Raw genomic sequence first — 12,252 nt, 5'->3', positions numbered from 1 at the left:
TAAAAGATAACAGGAGTCAATTAAACTGATGCGAGAGGCACATAATGCTCATTGCTCAAGGAACCCCTATCAACTTTTGGAGGAACCCTAGAGATCCACAAAACCCTGGTCGAGTAACACTGGTCTATGTTCTTCACCCCATGTTATCAAAAGTACTAACTTCTCAGCAGGAGCTCTTTATGTACCAATACAGGTGTTACCATTCAGAAACACAATCCTTTTAAATACGTGCTTGAAATTAATAATAGACCATATTACAAGGCATACAAATTTGCTTAAAAATGATAAATATGAAGAACATCATCATCTGGGATTGCACAAAAGTGAGGTTTCTGAAGGTCGAAACTTATAATGCTGTAATATTAACGGTACCTTTTTACAAGTATGATTGTCTCAAATCTCTACCCTTCTTTTTACCTCTCCTACTCTAACCAACCACATTGCTCAACAACCCAAACTACAACAAAGAAACAGTCCTTGAAGAGTCCTGCAAGTACTACACACGACTTTCCTTAGATTCCAGGGGCTGAAGGAAAATGTAAATATGAAGGAAGAGTAAGTACAGTACATGTTACTAGGAAGGGCCAGTACATGTTACTGGGAAGGGCCAGGAAGAGTAAATACAGTACATGTTACTGGGAAGGGCCAATTGTTGTTTTACCAAGTGTGGGAAAAGCATGGGTTCACTTCAAGGTAATATTTTTCTTAGCTAATAGATGGTTGAAACCATAGGTTCACTTCCATGTTTACTGGTTTCACATGCTTACCCACCTGTCATCACTCCTTTGCTCCATTTATTAGCCGGGGGCAAATAATGAAAGTGTTATGTAAGCTCCAAGTCTTTCCATTCCAAGGTGTTTGAGTGGATAATCAACCAAGAACTATCAATGTTACATGAGAAAAGTAGAGTGAGACAAATGCTCCATATACCCAGGTATTTCCTTCTTTACTCCCAGATACTGAAAGGGGCTGCAGTGTAGCAAAGGAAAGGTTAGGAAGGGTGACCACTGTTTATTTATTTTCAGAATTCATATAGTGCCAACGGCCTCTGCAGTGCCTTCCAGAGTACAATATATAATTTATAACACTAACTAAAGCTCACAATCCAATGTCTTTAACAAATTTATAGTCTAGTGTCCCTACCACAGTCCAAGGCCAATTTGGAAGAAGGTCAATTAATCTACTAGTACTAGATGTTTTCAGGATGCGGGAAGAAATAAGACTGCTCGGAAGAAGCCCAAGCAAACACAGAGATAGCACAAATTTCACACAAACCTGCAGATAGCATGTGTTTTCATTACCAAAAATCAAAGATTTGCTCTTTACAACAAAACCTTTTTAAAAACAATATGGTAATGCATTCTTGGAAAAATGTGTTTCAGGATGGCAGGGCAGAATATGTTGCAAACATGCCAAGGTAATGCCTGTTACACACAGTAAACTGAAAGTGTAAAAAAATAAAAAATCATAAATATAATTGGATGTATGGACCTCCTAATAAAACCTGGTCATTTTTAAAATTACCCATGCTTTTATTTCACATTTACCCAGTTATAATGTTGGTTAAATCAGTTATGGATGAACTTTCTTTGAATATATATTATTATAATGCAAGGGCTGACTCCCTGAAGCCCTGCCAACTTCAGCCATCAAATCATGTGCAAGCAATAAGGTTTTTTTTTTTTTTTTTTGTACACATTTCCTTGAACTTGATTAGGTATTCTTTGCAAAGTGAATGTTATCTCATCCATTAAACTAAGACAATCCATAGTGATAATTTACTATGAAAACTGAACAGTTTAAAATCCTTTAGTAAATCAACCCCATGAATTGGTCAGTCAGTAGAAGCTTCATTTCATTCAAGGTAAATGAATTATCCCTTACAGATAGTTCACTTTGATAGGTCAATAGCATAAAAATCCTTTAGTTATTCAATTCCAGTGCATTTTTTACAAGAGCTCTGTTAGCATCTGCGTTTAACTCAAGTATAGTCTTTTGTGGAATAATAACAATTTTTATTACTGTACTAAAAAAATATAGGGGCTATGGGCTTTGTCCCAATGTTCAGCTGTTCCCTTCTAGACAGGATTTGCAAAAGGCTGTTGGATTGATGTGTGGGAAATCTGGATTATGAGCAGTGTAGAGGGAATCTTCAGTCACTGAGGGTGTGGAATAAAAGATAATGTGACTCACACAACGTCTGGCCAAACTTTCACTAGTATCTTGGGTGGACGATATGTGATGAGCTCTTTCAAGTCTGTGGAAAATTCAGTTGAATCACTTTGCAATCACATTTTAAACTGTTTGTTGATCAATTTTATATGCATCTTCTGTGTGATGTGGTTATGGTTAACCAAATAATAACATAGCATAATAGTACTCCACACATTGTTTAGTGATTAAAACAAAGCAAATATTAACCAAGAACAAAATCTCAAAATGAAAATGATTTATTTAGAAATTGCATAGGACAACTTGCAGGTTGCCTGAGGTGTGGCACAGTCGGATTTGAAATCCCTCAATAAGCTTACTTATTTTGTGTCATTAAATGAATTTAATTAAAGAAGAGACCACAGATATAATTGGTTATAATAGCAGATCAAGATCAGAAATTGAGTAGAACACGACAAAGGTCTCTTCAATCCAAAATAAAGACAGGGTTGGTCATTAAGACACACCCAGACTTCAATCCCACCAAGATGTTATGGTGTGATGTAAAGTGTTTCAGTGAAATTGGGTTTGGAATGTATAAAATTATTACAATAATAGCCATCTAAGTGTTCTCCTAACTAGTTCTGAGCACAACTTTCACAACTGGTTAACAGCCACAGGGACACCATCTTAAAAGCTTTTCAGTGCAAATCTGCTGTTGCTATTCTCATCACATGTACCGTGCACAGTCAGCATAGTCCCTTCTACAATAATTTCTCTCAGCACATGCAAGATTCCCTTTGACAAGATATTCCAATGCATGAGATCATGCATGTTGTTTTATACTATATTCCAACTGATCATTTGAGGTTTCCTGAGGCCCATCAAACCTCTGCAGCATTTATTTTCAGAAGCAGAATATGAACATTTAAGCACTATTCCTTAAAGGGCTATTTTTACTTCTATTTCCTATCTTAGCACAAAGTAATTAAACAAACTCTTCTTTAGGTATGCTGTACAGGATTGTTAGTTGCAGCCAAGTCCTTGTGGCTGCAAATACTTCTAGTAATTTATGTCTGCCTCTTTGCAAACAAACCTTTGGCCAGAATTTGAAGTGTCGTTCCTGTGTACATGAACTGTGCATCCTGCTAAGCATTAAATTTACGTACGAATGTAATACATCTCAGACTCACAGGGCACAATTTAATGTTCTAAAAAAAATTCTTAAAATTTCAGCAAAAAAAAAAAAACATTAATTGAGCCACAGGTGGTTCTAAGTTAGTAACCCCTGGAATAAATCATAAATGTTGTCATGCTTTTCCTAGTCAAAATGATCACATCATATAAGAGTGGAATTCCTCTGTACAGCATAAGCCAAAGAAAAAAATTCAGCCAAATGAGTGGAAATTTTACTTATGTTACTTTGAAAGTTTTTTTTAATGGTTTTTAGGTTCAGGTAACTATGATTTAGATTGGGCAGCCATCAAAACGGAAATCCAGGCAGATACTAAGTACACATGATAGTGATAGAGAGGGTATTTCAACAGTAGTGTATTGTATTGTAGTGTATAGGACAAATGATCCTGGGTGGTGGTTCCCAGATGTCGTTCATTGAACCACCCTTACAGATCAATAAACAAGTGAGCAGGATAATCACTGTATTTTCCAACCTTTCGTACAACAGGGTCTCTTTCCCCTCTCCTCCCCATTGTTTTATCTTTACTGGTAATTATTAGGAAAGATTGTTTCCAGGAACATAAATCTAAAAGCTCTATATAACCTAGGTGCTAATTACCTGCAGCAAGGAAAAATGTAATATTTTGCCCCGTTGGATAGGTCTTTGCTGTATGACAAAACTATGTAAATCTCATCCTTGTAGAAATACTAAATAAATGATATTTTGACAATAAAAATCCCCCATGTGCTTTGCAAATCTCAGAACCGGATGAATAAAAGTACATATGCTTTGTCAGGTAAATCATCTCTGCATTTCATCTATGCATTCAGGTGTTTGCCTGGTTTTCAGCTTTAATCAAGAATATATTTAGAGGTATGTGTAGTACAAAATTGTCATTGAACAAAAAAAATCAACATGCTTACTGTATGGAATTAACAACACTAAAATGAAACAACAGAATATAAAAAAAACAATTACCTCAATTTACAATTAGGATATCAGCATAAGAAAAACAAAGCGTGAAATAGGAGTAAACACTAACTGCAAATTTTCTCAGCTGTCATGGTCTTAAAGATTTGCGTAAAAAAGATAAATGGGATAAGAGTGTGATCTCCCCTTGGTGGCCTGCCCCATTTTTCAGTTCTGTTTACCCCCTGGTAATGCTAATTAAAAAGTTGGTCCTTCACTAGAGGGAGTTGTTGGAAGGTAAAATACTGGTTGTCCATTCAGCTTATTGCTGAGCATGTTTCCCAATTTCCAACAACTTCCTTTGGTAAAGCTTTTTTAGCAACACAGCATAATGTAGACAGGACCTAGAAGGCTGAAGGCCTCGGTGTGGAGAACACAAGTTAGGATACAGAAGCTCGTTTACTATTTTTATGTAGACTACAAGACCAACAGTGGCTAAAGAGAGCACCTGCTTGACCAATGGTTTTGGAAAAGTCTTCATTGCTCTGCTCTAAGTGTCTTCCTAATGTAGGCTATATATTTAGACTCGCAGCACAGGGACTGTGCGATATACACTGCCTTGCCAAAAAAAAAAAGCCACTAATATTTTGTTGGATTGCCTTAAGCTTTGATTATGGCATGCAATGTCAAATGTCAAAGGCTTATGCAATGTCAATGTCTATTTTCTAAGACCTTGTATTGATGAAGGAAGAGTCTGGCTACTGTGCAAAGTCTTCGCCAGAACATCCCAAAGATTCTCAATGGTTTTAAGGTCTCTGTGGTGCCCAGTCTATGCCTAAAAGTGATGTTTCATGCTCCCTTAACCCACTTTTACCATCTGCGCATGATAAATCCTGGCATTGGCATCTTGGGCCATAAAAAGAAAAAAGAAATTGATGGAAAAACCTGGACACTATTCAGGTAATCAGCTGACCTCATTTTTTGGCACATAACATTGCTGAACCTAGACCGGATCAACTGAAGCGTCCTCAGATCATAACTCTTCCACCATAGGCTTGGGGGCTTTCTTGGCCAGGCAGTGTAATACAGGCAAAGGCAAATCCCAAGCAGTTATATCAGCAGTATTTGAATTCTATTTACAGTTAGGTGATATTCGATTACGCAAGCAAATTTTTTTGGCATATGGGACAGATCAAAACTGCAATCATTTTTCTACTGTTGTTTGTGTCACCAATGATAAAATTTATCACCACATCCTGTCTCCCGACTCAGCAGAAGTAACAAGATTACACAGCAACAAAAGTCTTCCAGAGGTAGTCCTCCTTATTCTGTTATTCAAATATAAAATAATTTCTGTTCGTGTCCCCGTTAGAGATTTTTCCTATTACCTATCCTAGTGGCACAAAAGAGAAGCGTAAAACAGAGCACATGTACTAGCAAAACTTTTTTTTTGTAGAACGGTGAGGGGTTAGAACTCAAATGTTTTTAATTGGTGTCAGGTCCTCCCCCCGCCCCCCCCCCCAGGGGGAGGAACTCTTTTACATTGACCTGATCACCCATATCACTAGGTGATATTGAGTTGCCACAGAGATAGAAGGGACAACTTCCCCAAATACACTTGTTACTGGGACAACTGTTCAACATTGGGTAGATCCTCTCAGAAGAGCCTACATGAAAAGTGATCAAAATCTGACAACTGTTTTATTCCTCCTTAGTTCCATCCACAATACAAAAAAAAAGTTTAGCCCTTAAATATACCTTAAAATATATCCGTAGCTAATTTTTTTCTCCAATTTTGGATAAAAAGGAGAAAAGTTAGAAATTCCACTCGCAGTTCCTGTGACAGTTTCAACTTAACTGTTTCAACCTAAAAAAGTTAAGCACTAGACAGCATTCAATCTTTACAGGTGCTCTAATCCTTTCCCACTCCATACAAAACTAGAAAAAAATGCCTGAAATTTCATGCCACCATTATTTGCAGGTGCCTTGTCCTAGTATAAGCTACTTACATACCATGAACATAAATAAAGCACATCACATAAAAATTTAGTTTCCACTTTAAATGGTAGGGGGGATTTTAAATTGGAACTTTAGTTTAGTAAAAAGATCACATTTTCTATACAGGAAGAATAGTTTTCTAAGAGTAGGGTCACATGTGAGTGGACTCACAGTTTTTTCTTGCTCTGCCAGGTGATATGTAAACCTATAGCACCCTAATACAGGGACCACATTGTGCCACTCCAAACATTACCTTTATTAGGTATCTCATTTTGCATAAAACATAGTGAACCTATAGTGAATGCATCCTCCATTCTGCAAATTATCCCATGTCTTTCAGGACCAATAGAATACCTGTCAAGTAATGGAAACCACAAAAGTTGCCACAGCTTACTCCATTTGTTAACATTCACAAACTAGCTATTCTACAAAGGTAAGTTTGTTTTTTTCACTTATTAGATGAACCCAGTTTTGCATTTGGTGACAGGATCAAGGAATTCGTCCTTTTAGAATTTTTAGAGTTCTCTTTTCTAATGCAATTACCATTCTGGTCCACAGCTGCCACTGTAGATATGTGCATGGTCATATTTATTGGACATTGTCATGGTGATCATTCAAGCATATCAGGCTGTGAAATCTAAACAGTAGCTTATGAAAAATGTTTTATGCATGTATAATAACCATGAATCACTGAACCTACAGCATATAAGTTAGCCCATAGTTACCCAAAAACAAAAAAACTGTATTTAAATATTTACTAACCTTTCTATCTTCTGATTCTCTGACATTGGCATGAATAAGTTTCTTCTCTTCAAAATCACAGGATTGCTTTAGCATGAATTGACAAGAAGCCAATGACTTTTCAGGGGTCGTCAGCTCCAGGGACCTTGATGGATACTGCTGTGACATGGTCTTGCCCACATGTGGTATAGGTAGAGCGGTATGAATTGGCTTTGATCCTACAGCTGGCTGTCTTAACTTGGACGAAACACCAAGCACAGACATATTTTTCTGTATTTTAGCTTTACAGACCAAATAAAAAAGTAAGTTTGGAGGACTTTCCTGTAGCACCGTCCACACTCAGCTCATCACTTTTCTAGGACAAGTGAAAGTCTTGGCCATGTGTTTTTCTAGGAATTAGAAATACACACACTTTCATTACGTGTCTAGGATTTTCTTCATCTTAACCGGTTTCCTGCGTACACACACAGGCTCTCCGCAGCCAGTCAGTTGCAGTGTAAGATTAAACACTCCTTTGGGGCGTGAGACGTTTGAAGGTAACGTTCACAGATCTTTGTATGTCTGGAATTAGGCTTTATTCTCCACCTCTTTAGAGGTATTTCAAGTATGGGCTTTCCCAGAATGAAAGCTAAGAACAAACCAGGGAAAGGAAAACGCATGAAATGACTTCTAACTGCAACTGTCAAAATAGCAAGACTCCAGCTCTTTCTGACTGCACTCACAGGGAGTCTGCATTCTTTCTCAGAAAAACACACTTCTCTATTACCAGATAAAAAAAAAGAGAGGGAGGCAGGCCATTATGAGTGGCCAAAACATGCAGCTGTTAAACACGCTTTTCAGCCGGAAATATTCTCAGCAAAACTGTTTGTTGTACTATGTTGTTTCCTTCCACTTGTTAAAAAAATGAGTTTAGTCTCCCTGGAAAGCCAAAATAGGGTCAGTCTTCTACAACAGCTTCTCAGTTGTTACCGCTTGACCTGGTATATGAATACAGGGAACTACAACAAGGACCTATAAAATACTGCACACCACTAAAAAAAGTGATTTTTGAATAATATAAAAAGTGAAGTATGATTGATGTCTTTTAATAATGCAATAAAGGCAGCAGGATTTAAAAGTCTGCAGAAAAAGTAGTGGGTTGCTGGCCCTGCTGCTGTATACATCTATATTAAAGCATAAACACACATGATTTCTGTATTCTTCATATAGAGTGTTATACTGCTTGCAGTAGTCTGACAGAAGCCAGGCTTTTCTCACAGGTAACCATTGATAGTGCTTGTTTCTGTGACTTTCACTTGTTTTATTACGCAGATGTGCCACCGAAAGTGGACCTGTATAGATTTACAAAAAGACAATTGTGTGGCTCATGCAACACTCTTCTCTCTGCTCTCATTCTACACACCCAGGACATAGAAAGCTGTGGGCTATTCCCAATTCAAGAGTACTGCAAATGGAGTGGAAACACAGTGTCAAGGCAGATACAATGTACCCACACAGTCCAGACAGACACACACAGGTGATCCAGCAAACCTGGAATTGTCTTCTTAAAAATCGGTTGCTATTGGCCCATGTCCTGGACCTGATTCATTCCAGGCTTGCTGGATCACCCAGGTTCACCTAGGATATTCTATCGTCCTGGAGAGCTTTAATAAATCAGACCCACAGTTAGAGAGGAGTTAGCATCCACATGGCTTAAAACAGTAAGAGAAGACACAGGCAGGGCATATTCACAGACACAGCGAATATAATACATGATTCCAACGATACACAACAATATAGGTTTCCAACATATATTGAGTGGAGATTATTTAAAGTGTAAAGTAGAACATCACACATTTTAGGCTATTACTGTAACATGTACTATTTTAAAGATTATTCTACTAGGCGCTCCCAGTATATTAGACATTCCAAATGGCTTCTTTTAAATAATTACCTTGCCACATGGAAAGTTTGTTGTTTTCAGTTAGCCTGGGGCTACTGAGACGATCAGGAAATCTCCAGTATTTAGGATCATAGATATTTACACACTAACCAGAATAGGAAGGCTTCAAAATGTTAATATATACTGACAGGATTACTTACATTAAGTTGATCACTTTTACATATACAGTATATCTTTAGAAATACTTAAAAAAAGCCCATAAATTCCCTTTACTTTTGGCATGAACCAGCCTCTACAGAATTTCTCTGTGCAAGCAGTTAAAAGCCATAGCCAAAGGAAAGAAAACCTAGTATATAATCAATTTAACAGAGTAATGGAATTCCTTAATCATTCTGACACAAAAGATCTGGCTTACTCTGCTATACATTTATTACAAATTACATTTCTTAGGGGCATCAGAATGAGTATTTTTCCTTTTCTTTGTCAGTAAAATGTTTTTATCATCAATTTGCAATGTCCCTATCAGAAAGTTAATTATGATTTAAGAGTGAAGATAATCTGTGTTCATTACTATAAAGGACATAAATTATAAATCTGATGGTAGCAGTAGTTGTGGCAGTGGTGGAAAATTACTAGAAGAAAGCTGGACCATATCAACAAATGTGGTTTTGAACACCTTGGTCCAGATAATTATTATTATTATTATTATTAATAATAATAAAAAAGTGTTCATGTTTTCTTTCATTCTTGAACAACTAGAATATATATATATATGTGGTTTTGAACACCTTGGTCCAGATAACTAATATTATTATTATTATTATTATTATTATTATTAATATTATTATTATTATTAATAATAAAAAAGTGTTCATGTTTTCTTTCATTCTTGAACAACTAGAATATATATATATATATTTATAGACACAACGTGCACATGGACAAGTACTGATAGCGATCTTCTCTTTATCTAGCTACTGTTAACATCCCCTAGCTATCTCACATATAAAACTCGGTACACGGCAAGACATGAATCCTTCTCTGACAGCATGAACTGATAATGGCTTCCTGTGATAATTATACTAGCTAAAGAACTGAGCTAAACACTGGATCCGGAAGCTAAGATGCAAAGTAATCTTCATTACTAGAACATAACTATACTATGTCATCTTTATTCTTCGAAAATTAGAGGCCAGCAGAGAAATGTTTTGTCTTGATTTAGTAGAAAACGTAAGACTCCACACAACACAGATTGGGCTTTTAAAGGGAAAGCTATACAGTTAACAGCCTTGCCGGGGTGAACAAAATCCCATATAAATGAGCTATTTATCTTTCCCTAGGAAAATGATGGTCTAGGCCTTATACTGTGCAGGACAGGTGACTGAAGGCCTAGGAATATTATATGTTATGCACACAGTACTAAAGAGTTTAGATTGCCTGATCTTCCCTATACGCAGATGCAAAATGGCTGAATGCCCATCGCATGACAACTACAAGAGAGAAGTACTGGAAGTTGTATTTCAGACTTTTTATTTCAGCGCAGAAACACTGTTACCATAACTTCAACTTTTCTGGCATCTCATGCTACCCCATAAATAAGTGACGTACACCTAATATCTTTACTACATCAGTGTTAGGCTAAATGGATGATCTTAAAGTACTCCTATACATCAAAGGTATGGCACAATAAATGAGCAATGGAAAAGGCAGCTTTTATTGTGGCTTTCAAAAATAGCCCCCGATGTCCCCTTGCAGGACAATTTAGGAGGTGAACAGAGTACACCAGAAGATGAAAAGGCATAGGGTTTGACAGATTTAATCAAAGAATAATGGCCAGCCTGACAAAAGATCCCACTCCATGTCTTCTTCTGGTATATAGTAGCCCCTTGCTAGACTAAGACCACCAATGGTACATATTTAAAGTCACACCTTGGCAATAAAAACAGTCCTTTTCAGGAAGAATTTTACAAAAACTGTGCATTTATTCATTTAGAAATGATGTTCATGTCCCTTCTGGGTATAGTGGACAACTGAATTATTGCCCTCCAGCCATTTCAAAATGCCCAATGGTTCATACTTTGCCACTATAAGCTCAGATTTAAAAGCCGTGCCAATGCATCACTATCCACTTCTTATAGGTCTATTTGCCTTAAACATGCTTTAATCTGTATAAAAAGCATCTCATGTTGATTTTTGCAAATCTACTATTGGGAGTCCATAACTGGGAAGTTGAATCTGTGATAACTTTATTCTTTGAAAACATTTAGCTCTTGCAGATGGCCTTTTGGTCCTCCTATATCAATGCTATATGTTGTATATAAATTTACAATAAAAAAAGACTTTCATATTATCTAAAGCTTTACCCTTGTGGTTTGTTGAAGTGTGGATACAAGCTGGTATTAAAATTATATTTCAGGTCTAAAAAATGTTTTGCCTGTCTAAGAAAAAATGTATTCCAGCTGAACTTTAAAGCAATCCAAAGCACACAGTAGGAAAATCATTTGTATGAAGGCATAAAAATCCACTATTTAATTTTCCTATGTGCTGCTTTAGGTGCTGTTCAGTAAAAAATACTGAATTACTAATTCAGTAATTAAAAAGAATTACTTTAAATGTAAATAATTTTGGACTGTGGGTTGCTTTTGCTAAGTGTTATAAGAACAACCTGCACTGATGAAAAGATGTTAATAGGCTTCCATAAAGACCCTGGTATAGTCTTAGTAGTAAATGAATGCTTTCATCTTACAATGGAAACCAATGATTCTCAGACCTCTGGCAGAAACCTGTATTTGGGTCAGAAAAAAGGATTTTTTTTTTTTAGTCTCAGCTAAACTGGCATTTTCTACTGGACTGAAATAAAAAACAAACTATTCCATAAGGTTTCCATTGGCTCAAGGAGAATGTAACATCTGGTGGAATCATGAAAAGCACGTTTTTGGCCTAGACTGGCAGCGTAAGGAGCTCAGGGAAGAAAGTCTGACAAGGAAATAAACTTTGATGTCACTGAGCATATATGTATGGCATTACTAACAATAATAACAACAACATAACTTCTATGAACTGTATAAACTTGGGAAAGAGGAATTGATGTGGGATGTGTGTCCAGAATCCCTAATAAAACACAAGACGTTAATCAAATCTGTTTGGTGCAATTATTCTTACAAACAGATGTTCCACAAAATATGAAAAGCGTTTGAAGCCTACTCATTTTCTCACTTAAAACCATCTTCAAGGGAAAAAATGACATCATAACTTGCAAATGTATAGAATATTCTGGTAATTACTTATATAAGGCTTAGGCTATGTACTCACATTAGACTTTTGTCATTGAAAATGATCTTTGACGATCCTTTCCAAACACAAAAGACTGAAAGATGTATGAATGAGCACTGGA

The 12,252-nt window shown here is 36.6% G+C and overlaps 1 protein-coding gene across 11 annotated transcripts in view; it reads right to left on the bottom strand.

The window, feature by feature from the left end:
• The window catches only part of NAV3 (neuron navigator 3), a 349,645-nt gene that overhangs the window by 182,217 nt on the left and 155,176 nt on the right, over positions 1 to 12,252 (bottom strand). For 7 of the 11 annotated variants that reach the window (XM_072401400.1, XM_072401403.1, XM_072401404.1 and 4 more), the window contains exon 1: positions 6,998 to 7,698. The exons of 2 other annotated variants lie outside the window; for them this stretch is intronic. In XM_072401400.1, coding sequence (XP_072257501.1) covers positions 6,998 to 7,240 — 243 coding nt within the window. In that variant the 5' untranslated portion in view covers positions 7,241 to 7,698. Of the gene's footprint in view, positions 1 to 6,997; positions 7,700 to 12,252 lie in introns of those variants that run through there. 2 more of the 11 variants (XM_072401401.1, XM_072401402.1) reach the window with 1 other exon arrangement.

Source organism: Pyxicephalus adspersus, chromosome 2 (genome assembly GCF_032062135.1).
Source record: "Pyxicephalus adspersus chromosome 2, UCB_Pads_2.0, whole genome shotgun sequence".
In the NCBI taxonomy this organism is placed as follows: domain Eukaryota; kingdom Metazoa; phylum Chordata; class Amphibia; order Anura; family Pyxicephalidae; genus Pyxicephalus; species Pyxicephalus adspersus.
This window is presented reverse-complemented; position numbering and strand designations above follow the sequence as displayed.